Below are 21,616 nucleotides of genomic sequence, written 5' to 3' on the forward strand. Positions count from 1 at the left end.
AAATTTGCTCTTGTATTGCAGTAAAGAACAATGTGTATTTTGTATGTACAGAAACAATCTATAGTGCAACTGATTTTGAATAATTAAGATGGTTCAACTTTGGAGAGAGATGAATAAAAGGTTCACAGTAAAACTCATACAAGTCTATTATACTTTGGTAAAGTGGCTTTCTTTCTAAAGATCTTCTTATGATTACACACTTCAAGTGTTATATACTTACTGCACAAGAACAGCAATCAAGTGGTATTGTCCAGACTAAAAAGGAGATAATTTTTCATCATAGGGAAAGGAAAAAGTGGAAATCATTGCTCTAGACAAGGAATAAGATATCTTACAATCTTAAAATACTGATGCAAAGCAAACCCTTTTTTTAAAAAAATAAATATAAATATTAACTGGAAAGCTAACACTTGTTAAATGAATCAATGTATCTGCTTATGCTACTATGTAGAATTTGAAAACCTTGGAAATATACAGGCTATACAGACCTGGAATGAAAAAATGAGTTTACAGAAAAAAAATTCTTTTTCCTGTGACTTCAAAGTGGAACCAGCTTTCACTCTAAAATTTTTATCTAGCTATTTAATATTACATTCATTTGCATGTCTTTTCCCTTAAAAACCTATATTAAATGCAAGCATTATTTTTAATGTAAGAATGCTCACTATTATAAAGTTTGTTCAGGAATATGTTTTAAAAAACTGTTGAATTAAGGTTGTCCAGAAATTTGCTTGAATTTTTTGAGCAAAACTTTAGCTTAATCCCTTTTGACTGAAGTTAGCCTGTCCCTTCAAAGTCTAATCTAAAAGACTTCAAAATACCAAGTTGTATGGAACTCAATCTGTTTATCTGAAAAGGATGAAAGGGTTTGTGCTCCATCTAGATTTGAACTTTTGGTTCCACAGCGTCTAGGTATTTAAAACCAGAGGTTTACACCATTAAGACATGCCATTCATGATAACTCAATCTTTCCTATGTTAATAACCATGACAGAAAGATAATTAATGCCTTGGTAAACTAGTCAAAAAATGTTTTAAATACTAATGACAGCTATTATGAAAAGTGTCTATGAAAATTGCCATTTCGGGTGCAAGAGGTGATTTTTTGTTTTTTTTAATTATTCTGTACAAATCTCAGAAAAAAAGTAAATCACTAACAGAAACATTAGTTCGCTCCCTAATGACACAGAAGAAAACCCCTCTTTGGTTTATTACCTTTGTCTCATCCAACTTCCAAGGTAATCTGCTTAAGACTACCTTAGCCAACCAAACTGTGAAATAAATCCAATGTACCCTATAACACTGGCAGCCCCAGTTAATATTGTTCAAATTATTTACATCTGAAGGGCCGCGCCTGTCTGGATAGCTGGGCCCGACGCTTCTCTGGACTTGGTTTCTGCTACTCACATCTGTTTCAGCTTTAGACTTTCACTGGTATTCTGCCAGCACCCACAACTTTTTAATGGCTACAATAAACTACAGAGACTCATCAAATCTTTGTTGTACGTGTTAAAATTATAACCTCTTCAATTAAAATTTTGATTTAAAAATAAACTTCAGCATTATCTGAAGAAAAAAAAATTTGAAAGGGAATGTTTGAAAGAGATACAATATTTTTATATGAGTTATTATTTCTTTGTTTAAACATAAGAGAATAATCACAGGAATGCTTGTTAGAATTCTGCTGCATATTTCTGAGTGATAAAGTACCAACACTGGAAAACATTTCCACAACCTTCTTTGTTTCAAACCTTTGCTGTCATTAACTTTATATGTTAATTGGCTTGGCTGGGTTTCAAATACATCTTTACACAGAAGAATTATGAAAAAAACCTCAACATAATGATTTTTCAAATTTCCTATAAATAAACAAGAAAATTTGTTTTAGAAACTAGAAGTCAGTGATTACAAGAAAGCTGAAGTTTTTATTTTAAGAGTTAAAGTGTTTAGCTTTTCCTGCTTGCTGTCTGTGCCTTTGCAATGTAGAACAAATATGATGTGAATGTCACAGCCTCAACGCAGATCCTGCAAGCCCAAGACACATGACAGCAGGACTACATGCCGAAAAAGTACACGATCAAACACAGATCAAGTTTCTGCACAAATGAGCCCAAAAGAGGGCAGGGCAAGGGGTTTACAGGGCCAAGCGATGAGAGGAGATAGAGCACTCACTTATGCCCGGGTCGAACAAACAACAACTGATACTTTCCTACCACTGTTAACCTTTGAAACTATCCTAAAGATGGCAGTGACCTAATCCAGCAATTTCTAACTGTAAGGATAAATTATTTTGCAATGGTTTTCATTGCCTTATATTGAAAAAAATCTAAAACAATCATCTTGTCCAACTCTGATTCTAAAACAACTCGTCCATTTTGATGCAGCTATATAAATGTAAACAGAAGTTTTTATAGAAAGGGTTTTATGCAGACTCTCTCCCTGAACTCCACTTTCTACACCAAACTGCTTCAGCAAAAGTAGCAACTTTTCCTTAAGAAACAAGACAGGCTTAAAATATTCAGTCATCATTTGCTGGACTTATTTTAGAAAGTTAAATGAAGCACAAAATAAAAATGAAACTGCTTGGAATATTTAGAGAGCAACCCTTCCTACTTTATTTCCACTCAGTACCTTGATTGATAGATGAGTTGGGTTTCCGAGCCCCTCTTTATAATAAACATTTTAAAATGTTTATTTTATGTCCCAGGGTGAAAATATTTTGAACTGGAGCTTTCCATTTCCCTTTGCTGTGCCTTGGCAAGCTGTGTTTTATTTCTACATTAATAGTATTCAACTCTTTCTTGTAGCTGTTAAATTGTTGTTAGACAAGTACTGAAGAAAGTATTTATGTTATGGAACTAACAGATATCTACAGTTAAACACACAGTTCTGGAGAAGCCAGAGGAAAATTCACACATAACTAAAGAAAATTTCAGAAAAATTTCTTTAGGGACCTCTTGATTGTAAAAGGGAAAATTACTTTTCAGTATCTTTACTTTCATTTTTATTAAGTCATGAGTTTGATTTTTTCTTTCTAATTTATGTGAGTAATTTGTGCCACAGTGTAAAAACTCTAAATGAATCAACACTATAAACCTAATTAGCAATAAGAAAACCTCATAAAGGTCACATTTTAAATGGCACTTTGTTGTTAGCAGAAAAAATGTGAAAGTTCCCAGTTACCTTCTAGATCTCTCTTCAGTTTCCTTAAGTCTTTTATTAGGTCTTCAAACTTAACTTGGGAGGCCTGGAAAAAATCCTGTGGTTCTGGTAAAGGAAAAATACTCTTGTCTGTTCCTGCTTCCTAAACAAACAAACAAACAAACAGGCCACTATGAAAGCTGAATGCATTTGCAGTGATATAAATTACTTTTTTTGAAACGTCATCTATGAAACGCTACTATAGAAATGCAAAAAGAATATATTTTTAATCATTCTTGATAAAACAACATATATATCATTCATGATGAAATCCTGACCATTCTGAGTGTTGAAACTTCCTTTTCGATTTTGTTAAGCAAACTGTGCTCACTTTAAATTACAAAGCAACACTTAGCTCAAGAAATTTCAGTTCATTTTATATCAATAAAGGTTTAGATAAAGGATTAGAAATTTCTTAAAAACAGACAACATGCCAAAAGTTTGTGATTTCATTCTCTCTTAACTCATTAAATGACACACACTGTGTAAGAATAAATTGAAAACAATATTTATATATTGCTTGAAGTATTTTGTACTGATTAAAAATACACAGTTGAAGGTTTATGTGGCTAAATACATTACATGGGTTAATGTCTGTATGGAATTCCTAAGTATATACCTTATTTTTAGCATAGTAAGAAAAAAATATCAGAAGTAAACCAAACCAACCAAAAAACCCCTTACAATGTTTAAAGCAGTACCTCCAGTGAAAATTTAACCAGTATATAAACGGTATTAATATGACATCGCTGTGCATAACCATATCCTAGTGAGTTTAAAATATTACCTGTGCACAAAATTCAATGTATAATAAAGGAAAACTCATAGGTTAGAGAACTAATTGTTTTGTGAGCAGGGAAAAAATATTTTTATAAAGATATGAACATTCAGGGGAAAAAAGTACAATGGATGACATTTGTACTGTGTCCATTTCCTCCCAAGGAAGATAAACTGTTTTGTTTTACAAAACTCCCTGAAGTAAAATTATAGTGCAGTAGAAAGTTTGCAGAAAAAATTAAATATTTAAATAAATTAATCAGAAAGCATTAGCTTCAGCAGTATTAAAAAAGGAGAGAAGAATACATATGCCAATACCCAGAGAATTGAGACACACTACAGGTAAGACAAAGTTGCTTTCGTTATAAGGCTTTTTACAAGACGGATACTTAAGTTAAGGTAATAACACTTTATTTACTTCCCTGCCCTCCCCATCCCCCTAGCACCAGCCTCCACCCCCATTAAAAAAAAAAAAAAAAAAAAAAAAAAAAAAAAAAAAGGAAAATGAATACAAGCACAGATCTATGTATTTGCTACTGCTTTTTATCCTCTGCAGCTCAGCCCCAGGAGCTGTTCCACAGGCTCTTGACACACAGACCCTCCAGCATCAGAGATCATTAAATCATTGAATTGTTTGTATTGGAAAGGGACCTTTAAAAATCACCTAGTCCAACCCCCCCTTCCATGGGCAGGGAAATGTCTTCACTTACTTTAGTCCTACTCTGGGAAAAATACTTATGGTTACTAACTCATCAGTTCAACATCCTTATGTAAGAGTTAAAAAGAAAAAGACAAAAATGAAAAAGAAAAAAATATTTGTATTCAACCAGACATAGGGCCATGAAAAATTACACTAGTCTTAGATTCAAAGATTAGATAAAGCCATCTTCTTAATCTCAAAAATAAGCAACTACATACTTTAAATCAATTAAAAGTGACATTTTCATTTGAAAGACAATAATTCAAATTTTCCACTCAAAAACTCTGGGCACTGCTGATACCTATCAAAAAGCCTCATAAATGTAACTCACTTAAAGCAGCAGCCACACCTCTTCCCACATTAACTTCATCCCCATCAACTGACTCACCCATATTAAAATACCAACCTGTCCTTGCTTTCTGTCATGAGAGAGAGAAATCATGCTCCTGTCTTCCATTATTACCACATCAGAACAAGATTTACAACACCACAGTAACCAGGATGTAAGAAAACAGGAGCGGAACGACCACCTGCCCAGTCCCCAACAGTCGCAGGCAACTGCCTGCAGTGGTTAGTTCAACTGTTAATGTGTAAAATTTTCTAAAGCCTCATCTTAAAACCTATAGCAAATTTCAGACCTATTGAGGTCCACAACTATTATAGGAGAGCAAAAGAAATGGATTTTATTTTTCTGTCAAAGCTACTGTGTTCAGATTTTTAAAAGGCTAATAGCAACCCTTTGTCAGGCTCTTACAGAAACTAACTTTTGGAGAGGCTGATACAACAAATAAATCTTTTACCTTATCACAGTGGCGTAGGTAATATATGACGACATAATCCACGAGATTAATACCACTATCCTAGGAAAAATAAACACATTATTAAAAATGTGTGAGATTAAGACTGTTTCAGGTGACGGAAAACTTACTCTATTTCAAAATAAATGTATTATTATTTCATATAGCTGTGAGAAATAGGACTCACAATATCTTCAGTCCTAGTATTATTGATGAAAAAAATCAATCTTTTGTAACATAGGTTTGAATGTACCACCACACGACCTAGAGCTGCCTTTGGTTCTAAATACCAGGTAAGAAACCATGCACTGGGAGAAGCTGTCCCCATATATTTTTTTAGTAATACAAGGAATTACTGAATAACAATATTAATTTAAATAAAAATATTAAGAAATAATATTATTCTTGACTATAACATTAACTAAATATTACAGTCACCTAAGATATATTAAGGTGAATTGAATTAATTTCTTGACTCCTCTAGTCTCAATTCATCTACAATGAAGATCTGAAAGAGGCATGGATATTTTTCATATTTGATTCCAAATATAAAACCAGACAGCATTTACCTAACAATTAGTGTATTTCATGCCCTTTTGCCTTATAAATATGAATTTTAATACACTCTTTGTGGAATCACCATTTCCACGGTCCTCCATACAACTGTACACAACATCATTCTATGTTGTTACATGTTATTGGGTTAGCATAGGCCAGACAAACTAAAGGAAAAGTGTAAAACTGCGCCTTATACATTAGAGGGTATTGTTTAACAACATAAAGAATCATAACATAGGGAATTAGATCTGGAATGTCTTTGAAGGTTTTCTGGATGTGTTTTCATATTGTATATTGACAGGTATCAGGACTAGTATTTGTATGTGAACAATGTCTGACTTCCTGTACAGAGCTGCCTCGCTTGTAGTAGCAGCACATTATATTTTATTAAGATCATATACCAGCAAAATTCTTAACTAAGCAAGTCACTGCTGTCATGCAGACAAAGCCACTCTACTGGTGTAATGGTTTTAGAAGACATTGCTGGCAGGTCATGTGACAAAAAAAACCCTGAAGTGACTCATGAACATTTGATTGCCCTTTTAGAATAAAATATACCCGTTACTTTATTTTCTACATGTTAAACTATCAAACCTATTAATTTGGTTTAAAGAGCATTTGCAGATGACAAAACACAGATTTTGAAGTAGTGAGCTACCTTTAAAAAAAAAAAATCTCTATACCGAGTAACATACTAGGCTCATGTGACAAAAAATAACTTTCATGTGAAATAAGAGATATTTAACATTGACACTTTACCTTTGCTCCTGGAATACAGCTTACCTAGATGTAATAGTGCTTGCTGGCAATTCCCAAGAACGGAAAAATGGGACACAGGAAGAATACCTCAGTGTTCAAAAATACAAGACCCTGCATTCATCTTCCTTGCAGATACAGTCTAACAATTATCTCTGGGGTTCCACGTCTGCCTGTAGCAGCTGGTCCCTTTGAGTTTTTCTGCATTTTGGAGACTAGTCCAAACTAATAATATATTTATTTTGGCTACCAGGAAACTGTAAATAATGTAATTTTTTAGCTTGTTTTGCTGAGGAACAAGTCTTATGCAATTACACTGTGCAACTGCCACTCCTTTTCATAACCTGTTATTTTGGAACGTGCTGGCTAAATTCGGCCAAATTATCCCAGGGATTATTACATTCTTACAAGTTTATGGCTAGATAGAAGGCTAAAATTAGTGCTTCTGCTGAGAAAAGTCAGGCAAAGCTGAGCTGGTTTACATTTTTCTCCATGGCAGCTGGCCAACCAGTGAACACCTGAGTACTGGGAAACTTGGCCTAGTTCTAGTTTAGCTGCAGCTTGTACCGTGCTTTGTCCATAGAGTAGGATTGGAAGAAAAGTGGTCATAGGGATCAGCTGAACTCATTGCAGTGAAGAGGAAAGTAAGAACTAGAATCACAGAATCATTTAGGTTGGGAAAGACCTTTAAGACCATAGAGTCCGACTGTAAACCTAACACTGTCAAGTCCACCACCAAACCATGTCCTTAAGTACCACATCTACACCTCTTCTAAACACCTCCAGGGATGGTGACTCAACGACCTCCCTAGGCAGCCTGTTCCAATGCTTGGCCACCCTTTCAGTGAAGAATTTTTCTTAATATTCAATCTAAACCTCCCCTGGCACAACCTGAGCCTGTTTCCTCTCATCCTAACACTGGTTCCTTGGGAGAAGAGACCGACACCTCCCTCGCTACAGCCTCCTTTCAGGTAGTTGTAGAGAGTGACAAGGTCCCCCCTGAGCCTCCTTTTCTCCAGGCTAGACAACCCCAGTTCCCCCAGCTGTTCCTCATACAACTTGTTCTCTAGACCCTCCACTATCCTTGTTGCTCTTTGGACACACTCCAGCATCTTAATGTCTTTAGGAGACAAAGGACTCAAATCCATCGGAAAAACTCTATTAATAGAGTTGCTCACTGAACAATTCAACAAACATGTTTTTACATTTCATTAATGATGGTATTCACAAGTAAAATAAAAAGCTCCCTAGACATACTGCTTCCCTGACATTGCCTGTCTCACAAGCATGTTCCTACATACATGAAGCATATACAGGAACAAAAGCTTTAAATCTACCATACTAGTTCAAGACAGCACTTCATGCAGGAAAAGAGGAAGAACATGAAAGAGCAGGTTTTTTTCTCACCCTTCAAATCTGTACCAGCATCAGCAGAAAATACCTCCTATTCCTTGCTGCTTCATATATCCATGTGATGTCTAGGTATGTTCTTTGGCAAAGAATGACTCTGAGCAGTGTTTCCATTGCCTACATTATTTAGCACCTCCTCCTCCACCCTACTGAAATAAGGAACAAAGTAACCTCATCTCAAAAGGTGCCAAGAGTTTGTTTGAGCCTGACTTTGATCCCAGCATGACTAACCAAAAACGTGCAAGTGGTTCTCAGTTTTTGACAAAATAATTTACTGCCATCTATGAGCATTTTCTTGTCCATGCTGTTCATAACTCATGCCTCACATCCGTTACACTGCCAATTCAAAAAGACTGAAAATATCTTGTTGGATCTGACAAACCTCTTTGAAGAGGATTAAAACCTGTATATTATATATTTATATCCATTACATATAATTCCTTAGTGTATATGGTACACTGAACCGTTAGTGATACTTTGGTCCTAAACCTGATTTTTAAAATGTTTTTACTCACACAGAACTACCTTAAGTTAAGAGCAAGAAAAAAGAATGAGGACATTCGCTGGAGAAGACTTCATCCATGCTCTCTCACTTCTCTGTCCCCTACTGTAATTAAGTCCCTTCTAGCAGAGACACACAGAAGTTCTCACGTAAGACAACTAATTTAGTAGTACTGAATGAGAAATTGGAGATTAAGGAAATATGCACGTGTATAGGAGGAGGTGAAAAGTTGGGAGAAAATAAGCAAGAAAATGGTACAAAGTGCCTTGCTAATAGCAAGAAGAAAATACTAATTTTTGACAAACGATGGAACAAAAAAAGAACACTTAAGAAAAATTATCTTTAATTAAAGATGAGTACTTACCCTGCTTTTGACATCCTTTAGTTTGGGGAGTATTTCCAAACCAAATCCATCAGCTTGACCTCGTGTCCTATTCCCACCATTCATGTAATTTCCAAAAGCCAGAATCAAACCTAAAATTTCCTTTACACTTGTCATGTTCAGCAAAGCCTGGAAAATGGATACTAGTCTGTAACTTCTATTGCACAAAAATTATGATAGCTAAAAAGTTTTTTTAAAAATTCTATTTTTGCTAGGGTTTTTGTTTCTTGTATGTTTTTACCCCTGTAGGGAAAGGAAGCTGAAATTGGTACAACAATCAAATATTTAGGAGAAGCATTTATTAAGACTGCATCTGCCTAAGATACTATGTTTAACTCAATCCATATGAAGCAAATTATGTGGCACCATATACTATGTACATGACAAAAAGTTTAATGGAAGATTACTAAACATTCTTAATAGGCTTTAAAAGTCTTACAGATGAGGCGATTATCATGAGTTTGCATAATGCACAGCCAAATGGAGATGTGGGGGTTTTGCTGCCACTAAGTTCAACTGGGACTGTCACCTTCAGTCTGCTTCTCGATGGTCCTGGACTTTGGAAATTCACATTTCTGGATCTATACTTAACACAGATATACCAGGGCTAAGGACTAAAGTACTATGCCTCAAAACAGAAATCTGGAAACAGTGGAGAATTAATAAATTATTTTAATTTACATATAAAGATATCTATATTGTCAATCAAGAATCTGAGGCCACAGGCCTAATTCTTAACTGTGTAGCCTTATACTACACATTAGGTAAATCAATTGCAGTGTGAGCTCCTCATGAGTAAACAGAGGGAAATACCAATTTCCCTATCTTATACAAAACTGATTTCCTTTGGAAAGGAAACATTAAGTAACTATTTTTGTTGTTAGAACATGCAAAGAAATGCAAGGGGTAGAGTATGGGTACTTTGTGGCAGTAAAGCTAATCAAAAGCTAATCTTCAAATTGGAAAAAAAATTAAATACCCTTAGGTCACTATTTAATTTCTCTTTTAATTCTCACCTCATTCTACTTTTCATGTTTTATTTATTATAATTTAGAAAAACTTGTCTTTAGTCACTCATAATATAGAAGTCTTAGGTAAAGCTTTGTCAGGTACTAAAAAATCTGCTGTATTAGTATAGATACCAGAGGAAAGTAATAAGTTAATGAACATGATAGGCATCTATTGCTGATGGCATGAACAGTGATATGCCAAAAAAAGTAAGTTTGCAAGGCCCTGTACTAAGCTACTCTGATATTTCTATTTTATGGAGAGTATTACTCTACTTACTGTGCAAAGTAATAAAAATCTGCCATTCAAATAAAAATACATTTTCTATGTAGAGCATAGGCCATGAGGCACAACTCGCCTTCCCTCTTTCATCCTCTTTTCATTCTTAAAAAGCAGCTAAAAAAATCAATATATTTATTTTCTTGAAAAGCCAATAACCAGGCTTATGTTTCATCACTTATGGTTAAAAAACAAACAAACAAAAAACCCAAAACAAACAAAAAAAACCACAAAAGAAAGAAGCATGAATACTCTAAAATAAATTTATGTTTTTATTTAGCTTTCATTATCACTTACCTTGGAAACACGAGTTATGATGTCAACTTTCCGGTGCACTGATGTTATCCCTTCAGAAAAAACTGACTGGAAGATAATACACTGAGCTCGTTCTGTGAAGTTTGGGATCTGAGATAACTCATATAAAAATCTGAGGAAAATAAAGAGTATTAATGAATCTCTGTATTTCTTACCTGTGGGATACATAATGGATCAAAGCTGTAGTATCATGAAATATACATGCAGTCTTTCCTATTCTAATCAAATCTGACAGAATCTATAATTGTTATATTCTTTATTTTCAAGAAAATAAATGTTAAGAAATCGTATTGGTATCAAGAAAAAGGCAAGGCATTAATCAGTATCACATTAATCCATTAACCCACTATCACAGCTGCATACTAGTAAACAGAAGAATCATAAACCTAGACCATAGGTTAAAAAAAAAAAGCAAGAAAAAGAAATGGCAAGAGCTAGAGAAACACTATCTATTTACTGTTTTCACTCATGTGTTTTTGCTTCCCTTAAAAATGTGCCCGGCAATACAGAACTCAACATATTCCTACAGGGTTATTTCATAATATAAAACGTCTGTCAAGAAATTTCTTCTGATGTTTACCCTCAGTTTTCTTTTACTAATTTGCATCACACTTCCAATTATACAGCAGCATGGCTTATGGTAATGCACCTAGCCATGTATTTAGTTCTAAAATACTTGCAGATTATATCCCTCTTCAGTCACTGGTCAGCAAAGTTACTGATTCTTTATCTGCCCTTGTATATACACTTCCCTCATGAGTCTATTAAAGCTTTCTTCCTTTAACTCTTCGGTAAATAAAAATAAATAGAAGCATATTCAACAACTCCAGTTTGGATATCACAAAATGAAAGCATCCCAAAGGCATGAGTAATTCCTCGCTTTTCTTCAATTTAAAATTTAAGAGCTTGGCTGAATAATACAAGAAGCTTTTACATTTCTTCTAATAACAGGGTTTGCATAATTTGCTTTGTGCATTTTGAGTCTAGGATTTCAGTGATACAAATGCTTTCTTAAAAACCAGAAACAAGCTGTATTCTGCTCCAATATCACTCAGAAACATTCTTCTTCTAATCTCCTGTCTACAGATTCCTTAGATCCCCCTTAACGCAACACCATAAAGATATTTCTACCTCACTGAATTATGGGAAATTCTGTGAACAATTATTAGCTTGAATTCTTATTAAATTCATTTTAATTATTTAATGCCAATACATCTGATTTCTCCAAATTATTTTTTTCATAATAAATATCAGCATCTTCAAATTAGCTTTATAAATTTCTCATGCATGCAATGCTTTGCTGAATACATAGTGACTGTCTAAAAAAATCAGCTAAATCCACCTGTGGCTGGTGTTAAATACTACATTTTAATTGGAATATCATTTTTTTCCTTCTTTTGCTTTCTTTCCTGATGAAAAAAACTTACTGTGAGAGAAAGATTGGGAAGGCCTGGTTTGGCTCTTACACTTAAGCAGTGGGAAAAAAAGAAATGCCAAGCTGGTATTAATAAAAATGCTTCCTATTGGGAATGAATGGTATTGCCAGGAAAAAAAAGAGGATACTTTGCACTTTGTGTGAGAGAAACAAAAGAAAGAAAATCCCAAACTTCTTCACTACAGTTCTAACATACATGTGTTTTAAAAGTTTAAATTTACAAAGTCAAATAATACATATTCTTGCTCTCTGAGAAGGGAACTATCTCCTACACTGCTGGTCATTGTATTACAGTATAATTGTGCGAGAGTTAAAAAAGCATCAGCATAAAAAGAAAATGTATCTCCAAATTTTTTAATTCAAAGTATTCAATGTAAATATCCAGACAGAACATTTATAACTGAAATCTGTCACAAAAAGGATTCTTAGTGACTACAAATGTAGTTACTAAACACAATGTCATGACATGAATCTGTAGCTATCAAAGATAAACCACCAATTGAAGTGGACAAAACTTATGCAGACAACAGAATATTCCTACTTCCGTCATTTTTGCAATTTTAGTCTGAGAAAAGTATGATTTTGACCTAAAGTAATAATGACATGACTGTGGCATAGCTTTTTGATGGGTTTCTCACTACTACACTTCTTATGGCCTAAAGTAAACATAGAAAATTTCATCTCTGTGAGGTCCATTTTACTTCTCTCCTGCAGAAACTGTAAATAAAAAAAATGCTTTTACTTGAGAACTCCTTTATCATACCAGAATTTTGTAGTAAAGGGCTTGAAAGTACTTTCAAGGCATATACCATGTTAGTGTAACAGAACATTCTTCTAGAAGATAGACAAAGAAGGCTGGTTCTATGGAGATAAACTATTTAACATTTCACCTCTATCCACACTCGAGGAATATAAAATTTAGAAATAATTTTTTGCGGAAAAAGGTGTATCCAATCCTGCAACCTTCTGAGTAAACCAGCAAGATTTAAATTGGAGTCAAAGGAAAGCAGTCTTCAAAGAAAAGCAAATGGCATTACTTGGACAGCAATTATCAATAGCTTACTACTTCCTGAATTCAAACTACATACAAACCAGGAAGGCTCGGTACCATATTTTGCTACTATTTCCTTCGTTAGTATTTCTTTCACAGTAGAGAGGGCTTCACAGAGATTATATTCCAGCTAAAGCATCTGTATCCTGCTAGCAAAGCCCCAAATTGTGGCCAATTGTGCATATAAATCCTTATCATGTTAATTAATATTAGCATTTTAACACCTATTATCATGAAGCATAATTTAGGGGAGTGCTGTCATACTTACAGTTTGTGCCAGCAATAGCAAATTTAACATGCTAAATCAAAATCACATGTGCAGGAGAGCATCAGTGATACCACTTAAAGCCTTCTATTTGTCTGGCAAAAGTTTTAAAAGGTTTTAAAGGTTTTAAAGATGGCAAAGGTTTCCTTTAGACTTCAGTGAATTCATGCCAGTGATTTCATTATATGAATGCCTACTGCTAGTATCTGCACTTGATAAATGGTTTGGTTTGCACTTTTGTTCTGATCTTCACTGAAGAAAATACATAAGGCTTATGGCCTGTAACAAATACTTTCATTTGCACATACAAATTCAGTACTTTTCTGTCTTTAACCTTTTATGGAATTAATATGCATGGTACAGTACCAGCAGATCTCCAGTTCTGCATTCAGGTTGACTTAGAGGCTGACAGACAACAAAACCAGCAGCACCTGATCTACTGAGTTTTCAGTAAGGATGTTATTTTGAAGGTCCCATAAAATTTACATAACTGCATCATCAGCAAATTGTTTCCCCCTAGAGGCAACATTTTAAAAAGCTAGTTTTCTTAACCTATATAGTTTAATAATAGGGGAAAATTAGGATAATTAAGACTTGCAGAGAGAACACAAAGAGTAATAATTGATAAAAAGTAGCTTTTGCCTTTGCCACTACTATTCCACTCTGAATGATCAGGCGTGACTGCTTAATTCACAGTTCTTTACTTATAATTATGGAACAATGATAGCATGAATCCAACTTCGTGTTTAATTTAGATCAACCTCTCTCCATTATAATTTACAAAACCAGACAACCTTTCATAACTCCAGTGGCTCTACAAGATTCATATTCCCCAGAACACAAAACACATTAATATTTATTTCACTCAGACATACAGCAAGCAGATTGCCAAAGATTCAAGCTCTGGAAAACATCAACTACTCACAATGTATTCTTATGCCTCAAGCCAATGCAATGAAAGCCATGGATATGGGATGCAAGAACAGACTAGTATATACACTTTAGAGATATTTGTCTTCTTAATCTTATTGAAGAATGATAGCCACTCTTAATCAAGAACAAGCATGATAGTCTCATCTCCCAACACTAACCTATTCCCTAGTGGACAGTCAGAAATGAGTATTTTGCTGTCTTGTGTTAGAAGAAAGAGAAAAAAAAATAATCCTGCCCTTCACCAATAACATTTTAATGGAAAAAAAAAAAGGCAAGAAAAATTTAATACTTCTGACATCAATCAATTACATATTATCTCTGGTGTTTCAGCTCTCCCTCACCATACCCTTTCTTACGTGAAAGAGAGCAGAAAAAAAAACAAAAAAAAGAGAAGACGGAAAAGGAAGCAAGATGGCAGAGAGGCCTCAGGGCAGGAAACTATGCTATGATTAGAAGAGGATGGAAGTACAAAGAGAAAAGTAGCGTAAGACAAACACCACTGGTAGGCTAAAATCTGAAATCAAATGTATACACTGAAACGAATTTCAGAATTTCAGGATCAGACTAAGAAATCTGATCTTGTGATTTTCACATTGGTCTAAGGTTCTTCTGCAGCAGAAGGAGCAACACTTTTTAATCCTTACATTTGTTGCTGCCCACAACAGTTGCAGGATATGAACTGTGGAATCAGCCTTGTAGGGCTTCAAACAGCATGACCAGAGTGTGCAGGTCACAGGACTCACCAAAAGCCTCTGTGCAGCTCTTTCAAATAATCAACAACCAAAATCAGTCTGGCCCTGCTTTATGTCACATTAATTTAGCCCTAAAAGCTCCAAGGGAAGGGTAAGTGTTTTACAAATGTGAGAATGGAAACAGAAATTTTTATTGATTCAAGGCTATGTATTTTACCAGTTCTGGTGGTCCAAGTTGATGCAGTAAAATCTGTCATGTCTGAAAAAAGTTATGTGATAAAGGCAAACTACATCATCCCTTGAAATACACAGAAACTCTAAAAATTAGCAACCAAAAATTATGTCTCAAGATACCTTTAATATATCAGCAAAGGACCATACCATATAATGATAAAATATTACAAAACCATAATCTTACTGTTCTGGTTTATCCAGAAGCTTCAGTTCCTCTTCTTTTGAAGTCTGATAATATTGCTTGATTTTCTCCAGTTCATCCTGTTGTGCTCTCTAAGTGAATTATGAAGTAATTAATAACAAATTAATAAATTATAAATTTACCTGTTTGTCTGCAAGTAACAATTATATTTTTTATTGAGAAACATTTAGACTATGCAAAAGACTAAGGCTTAAAAATCCAGGATACATTTCTTCAGTACCTTGCAGTGCGATTTACTGCCAATGGCCACAAAGCAGAGCATCCTTGTAGAACACAGCACTGCAAAACTTGATATAGGATCCTTCACAGTTTAGGTCTGAGAGGTAGCTCTGATATCTCTACAGCCAAGTGTAAATGCATTCTTTCATGCAACTTCAGAGTTACACAGTTCATGAATGCTACATACTTAGGCTGCAGAACAATTTGGGTAATGACAGCAAAGCACTAGCCATACTTAACTGTTTCAGCCACATACAACTTGAATGAGAAAACATTCAGCATGTTAGCACAAACCAGGCCTTAAGTAAGAACAGTTATTTTTTAGGTAGTCCAGGAGAGAACACTGCTAGATGTTATGCTTTTTGTTACACTTTAACCTGATTCCAAAGGCACTCCACCGATTTATAATTTCTGACATTTAAGCCAGTAAGAGAAATAAGCATGTCAGAAGATATTTTTTTGTTACCTGTTTTATTGTATTTACATTCCCTAAAGACTTTTTCTATATAATGTCTCTTGTATAAAATGACAACAGAAAATAAAACTTCACTTATTCTGTGTCTGAAAGACTACAGTGATTAACTACAGCTTTGCCCCAGCCTACTTACATTTTCATATAGTGCTTCCAGTGTCTCCAGATCTACTACGGAGTCATCAACACACAGGATAGCTGTATAGAATACAATCACAAATTAGATGCTAAAAAACATACTTCAGAATTCAATTCTGTTTCCTGAGAAATGTACTAAAGAGAGCTGACCTAGCTAAAGGACATATTTGTATACAGTTAGTATTTTCTTATTGTCAGCATCTTATTTTTGTTCTGACTTCAAGTCACAGCACTCACACAAGAATTTACTATAAATGCAGAAGAACAGAGCTTTACTTTTCCCCTTCACTATATTCAGCAGACAAAGCTATGACCTGCCAGGTACCCAGCTGATTGCGTAGCTGGCCAGGCAGGAGAATGTGACAACAATTGATAAAAGGCAATGAGCAGCACAGATTTCATGGTAGTTCATAAGGCTGGATAGGAAGGAATTGAGAGTTAGGGTGTTCAGGTCTCCCTATGTGCATGGGAGATCAGGGAGGTACAAACCCAGGGAGATCTGCTTGTCTTGGGGCTAGCAATCTTGGGAAGTAGACAGATAGACACACTTGTAAGATTTGCAAGTTGCAAATTTGCAAGCACAAAAGACTGTGCTATAGATTTTTAAGGTATTTTCACAGAGCACTCACGTTTGAGTTATCTTTATCCACTAGAAGACTACTCACATGACAATTTCCAGGTAAATACTTTTAACGTCACACAGAGACGCCTAAAGTATACTCTTCAATGATTAATTATGCCTCATTACCAAAAATGAAAAGTCTCAAAATGTTTCCTACCTTAGTTCCAAATGTTACTACATATGGAATATATGGCATTAGGTGTTTCCAACATTTGCAAATCTGTTAAAATTTAGGCAATTACAATTACAATTTAGGCAATGTATTTTTCTTTTGAAAACTAAATAGGATTGGTCCACAGCCCGCTCTAATTGCTCTCCAACGTTAAATTCCAGCAAGCTGAGATGCGCAAAGGAATATAAATAACTTTGGATGCCTAATTTTTCTGAAACTACTTTTTCATCAAGATTCATAATAGGACTGAGCACAATTTCTGAAATCTTGACTTCTGTTTAAATGTTACTGGGAACATTAAACCCAAAAATGTTACTGGGAACATTAAACCCAAAAGAATCAAGCTTAAGGTCTGTACCAATTTTCCACATAATCAGTGACTCATCATTATTTCATACCTGATAACTTTTGATTTCAACTGTATTATATTTCTTCAAAGGAAACTTGACTGCTTGTGAATTTAGAAGATTGTAAAAGCTCTTGCTGCATTTTCAATCCATGTTTGAAAGGGGCAAGGTACACATCTTTAAATAATTATTTAAAAGTAATAAGCTTTCGCCTGCTCTTCCACCTACCCCATGATTTTACATTGTGAAACTAACCAGCAGTCTAGTAAATTTTCTCTGTGGCAAGCTAATTAATTTTATTAAAAGGTCCAATGACATCTAGAAAGCTTTAACATTTTTCCTGTCAATTATGATTCCATCTGTTGACATTACCTTGGTTAGAAGTAAAGAATTATACAGAAGAAGACAGTATCAGTGAAAAAAGGCAGTTTCTCCAACTATTAATCTTTACAGTAGGACAAAAATAAAAAGCTCAAGAGTGTAACCAAATATAAAGCCCCAACAACAGAGCTTGAAAAAAAACTTTGTTTAAGGAAAAATCATCAGGGATGGAACCTATGAGATCATCTGGTGGATCTTACAAGATGGTTCCATGAGTTGCATTATAGTCTGTATTATGCAATGAAATTTCAAAAGAACCTAAGAGATTGGAAAATCTATTGGAAAATTTGTTTTACAGTCCAATAGATTTAACTGTTAAGATTTTAAAGTATGCATATCGAGGTAAAAAGCTTCCTTTTGTGGTTTCATTTTCATCCTATTTTGAAATATTCCAAAATCTGCTTAGAAGGAGAAATCTTTTTTCGGAGTTGTCTAGAAAAGCAACTTATTTGAGGTAATTTGAAGTTGTAATAGAAATGTAAAACATGTAAATAATTGTACATTTTTAAAGATACAGAACTATTACAATGAGAGGAAACAGTTTGCAAAAAAGAACACTTTAATAAGAATATCAAGATTTGTACATCTAACTAATTATCAGGCAGAGATTCATCACAAAACCTGCTCCAAAATCACAAAGTGGATTTTAATCCTTTATTTCCTTATCCATGTTTCTGTACTCAACACCAGCTCTAAGTAGTCAGCATTGTTTTGAAGTGACATGATAAAGGAAAAAAAAATCGAGTTTAAACTAATAAAATACAATCTGATAAATGAATACATTTTTAACAGAATAAATAATAACCAGTGTTAGAAGACATTAACATGGATTAGTTTCTCTTTCAGACAAGTACATGATTGTATAAAAGTACCAAGAAAATATTTTCTGATTTATTTGTTATACAACCTGTCCTGCTGTCATTGGCAATGTCCATGCAGACAGGCTGCAGTTAAAAATCCAGCCATACTACTCAATTCAATGATAGCTGGACATCTTAGGATGTAGAGACACACTCTGAAAAAGCCAGAAGTACGGCCAAAATCCACACAGGCTCTTTTACATGTAATTTAATATCTTTATCTTTGCCCTTATATCTTTTTTTGATTCAAACTGATAAAACTTAATGCCATACACATTTGGTACAGAAGACAAAAACCCAAAACATGTAAAAATATGAAGATCGGTCCATTTCATGAAAAAAAGAAGCATTGATTTTGAAAAGCTGGAAGAAATCGCCAAATTCACAGGTGTCTTAGTATTCTTCATATTCTTAAAATACAGCATGTGAAATACCTTCACAGTATGTTGTGTAAATTGAATTGGGGCAGCTGAAAAAACCCATTACACTAGATCAAAGAAACTAATTATTTTCCTTTTCACTTAAAGAGTTACAAAGAACTAAAGCTTCTTAATTTTTCTGTGAAAAACAAACTCCAGTTTCAAATGTATGTATATTAATGTTATTAAAATGAATAAAACCTTGGCATGTTTTTCAAAATGCTCTTCCTGATACAGTGAATCTAACCGTGACACTTTACTGCATTAAATCTTACTATATTAAGACTCACATAAGTGTAAGTAATAATGGTGAAGTATCATAAATCTACAAAAGAGGCTCCAAAACAATTAATAGCTATTACAATATCAATCATCATTGGTGGTTTTTACTTTTATCTTGCTTTCTGGTTAGCTGTCTTCCTTACACTGTCAGTTCAGTTAGAATATTTCACCTACACCTCACAATATGTCGAAAGGAAGTAGACCCATGCTGTGAAAAGCTGGTAATTTTATTGGGTTCCTCTACCTTTAAAAAAATCTGTTACTTGGCCAAGTCTGGTTTCTGAGATCCTTTTTTGCAGGGAAATTGAGGCAAACATTTTTATGTGGCCTATGGTGTCTGCTCACAACAAGAAGAATTTATATACACAAGGATCATTAGTGCAGGGTTGCACCCATTAGGATATAATAACCGTCAGCTAGGACAAAAAACAGATCAGCATCATGCATTCAAACTAACAGGCACACATAAAAATACTTGCCAACTACATTTCACATAGTAAGAGGATTTCTTGGAATATAAACTTGTACCAAAGGTTTTTAATAGACTCACGTTTTAAAAATTAATCTAACTGTAAAAAACAGATTCCCTACTGCACAGATTTTTCACATACTCTGTTTTATCACTTCAAAAAAAACCAAAACAAACAACCCAAAGAAAAGCTGAGAATTTAAAGCATACTGTGTGCAGTCTACATACGACTATAGAACTTACATGTTAAATACGAAAGAGATACTTCTCTTGTCTTGACCAGCTTAAATACCAACAGTCTTAAGGCTGACTGATATACAGCCTCCCTCCTACTAAACACATTTTGGTTAAATCAGGATTTAAGTCCTGCTGACAGAGCTTACATATACTCAGCGTATCAAACCACTTAATGTGACAATTAAACTATGAAATACGAAGAAATCACCTTAACTGCTCCCTAATGATAAAACAGAAATTTGTTATTTAAATAAAAAGAGCTTGCCAAAGGTACATTTATTTGACCTGGAAGTACTTCATTGTTTTATGTAGTACATTCTGCTGAGTAAGGCTTGATTTCATGGGAACATGAAGCCCGTCACTGGGAAGTTTAAATTAAATTGTGACTGATCTAGTCAATTAGAAGCAATTGTTAAATACAAATCCCTACTTGACAAAACTGCCTAAATTATCCAAATCACTCTGGTTTACTTCTGACAAATTGATACGTAAACTTATTTAAAGGTTTTCTCCAGTATTTAACTATCACACAACACAAAAAACCATAAAAAATACATTACAAATATGCACCACAGGCAAAATGTATGTTTAGAAGACTAAGCTCGCTCAACTCCTGCAAGAAGTCATGAGCAAAAGACTCTGGCACTAATGTTAACCTACCCACATCAGGCTGGATGCCCAAGACAGATTCATAAAAACATATGTTGTGAATTTTCCAGAACAAAGAAAGTATTTTTTTTAAGAAAATTGTTTCCCAACTTCTGAGATGGGTATGCAGCTATCTCTACAATTCATGCATAGCATACAGTATATATAGAATGCATACATGTAATAGTCTGTGTAGGTGGAAAAGTCACACAGCTTTGGAATGACAGTTTTTAAACCTTTATGATATACACATATATCCTGCAAAATAGTTTAGTTGAAACCCCAATAAACATCTTTTCACATAGTGCAAGTAAGAAATATTCCAAAGCATCTATCTTTATCCAGAAGTATTTCCAAATTATAACAGAGAAAGGAACTGTGAAACTATTTGTGCTGCATGATATGGTTAAAACCCAAACTGGGATTCAGAAATTCTGAGCACACTAAGGTCTGCAGCTTAGAGTTGCTTTAGAATAGTTTGCCTTCTACATATAAAACTTAATCTGTCAGATGCTAAGGAAAGTGCCTGGTTAACAACGATATGTTCTCTAAAGTTTAGATGTGCCATAAACCACAACCTGCACTAAGAGAATGCAACCTATTTATAGAACTTCTATGGCCTCTCCTTAGAGGAAGACCACACAGAAATCCCAGGATGATTAGAAACATAATACAGAATTAGAATGATTATTGGACTGATCATCAGTCTGGGTGAGTTGACCTGCTGCTCACATTTTTCCATTTACTCCAAGGTGCTGATAATGGAGGGTATATCACAAAGTTGGAGAAGACTGGGCAAGCACTTTCCAACTGGTTGACTGACATCGTACAATAGTATAACTGTGTTCTTTCTA

At 34.4% G+C, this 21,616-nt stretch overlaps 1 protein-coding gene across 1 annotated transcript in view; it reads right to left on the minus strand.

Annotated features, from left to right (window-relative positions):
- Window positions 1–21,616, minus strand: part of FMN1 (formin 1) — a 149,233-nt gene that overhangs the window by 58,831 nt on the left and 68,786 nt on the right. Inside the window, exons 7-12 of the mRNA XM_080395884.1 lie at window positions 16,324–16,385; window positions 15,479–15,567; window positions 10,667–10,796; window positions 9,065–9,211; window positions 5,478–5,537; window positions 3,183–3,303 (exon numbers count right to left, since the gene is read on the minus strand). Coding sequence (XP_080252010.1) covers window positions 3,183–3,303; window positions 5,478–5,537; window positions 9,065–9,211; window positions 10,667–10,796; window positions 15,479–15,567; window positions 16,324–16,385 — 609 coding nt within the window. The remainder of the gene's footprint in view (window positions 1–3,182; window positions 3,304–5,477; window positions 5,538–9,064; window positions 9,212–10,666; window positions 10,797–15,478; window positions 15,568–16,323; window positions 16,386–21,616) is intronic.

Source organism: Falco punctatus (genome assembly GCF_963210335.1).
Source record: "Falco punctatus genome assembly, chromosome: 7".
In the NCBI taxonomy this organism is placed as follows: Eukaryota; Metazoa; Chordata; class Aves; order Falconiformes; family Falconidae; genus Falco; species Falco punctatus.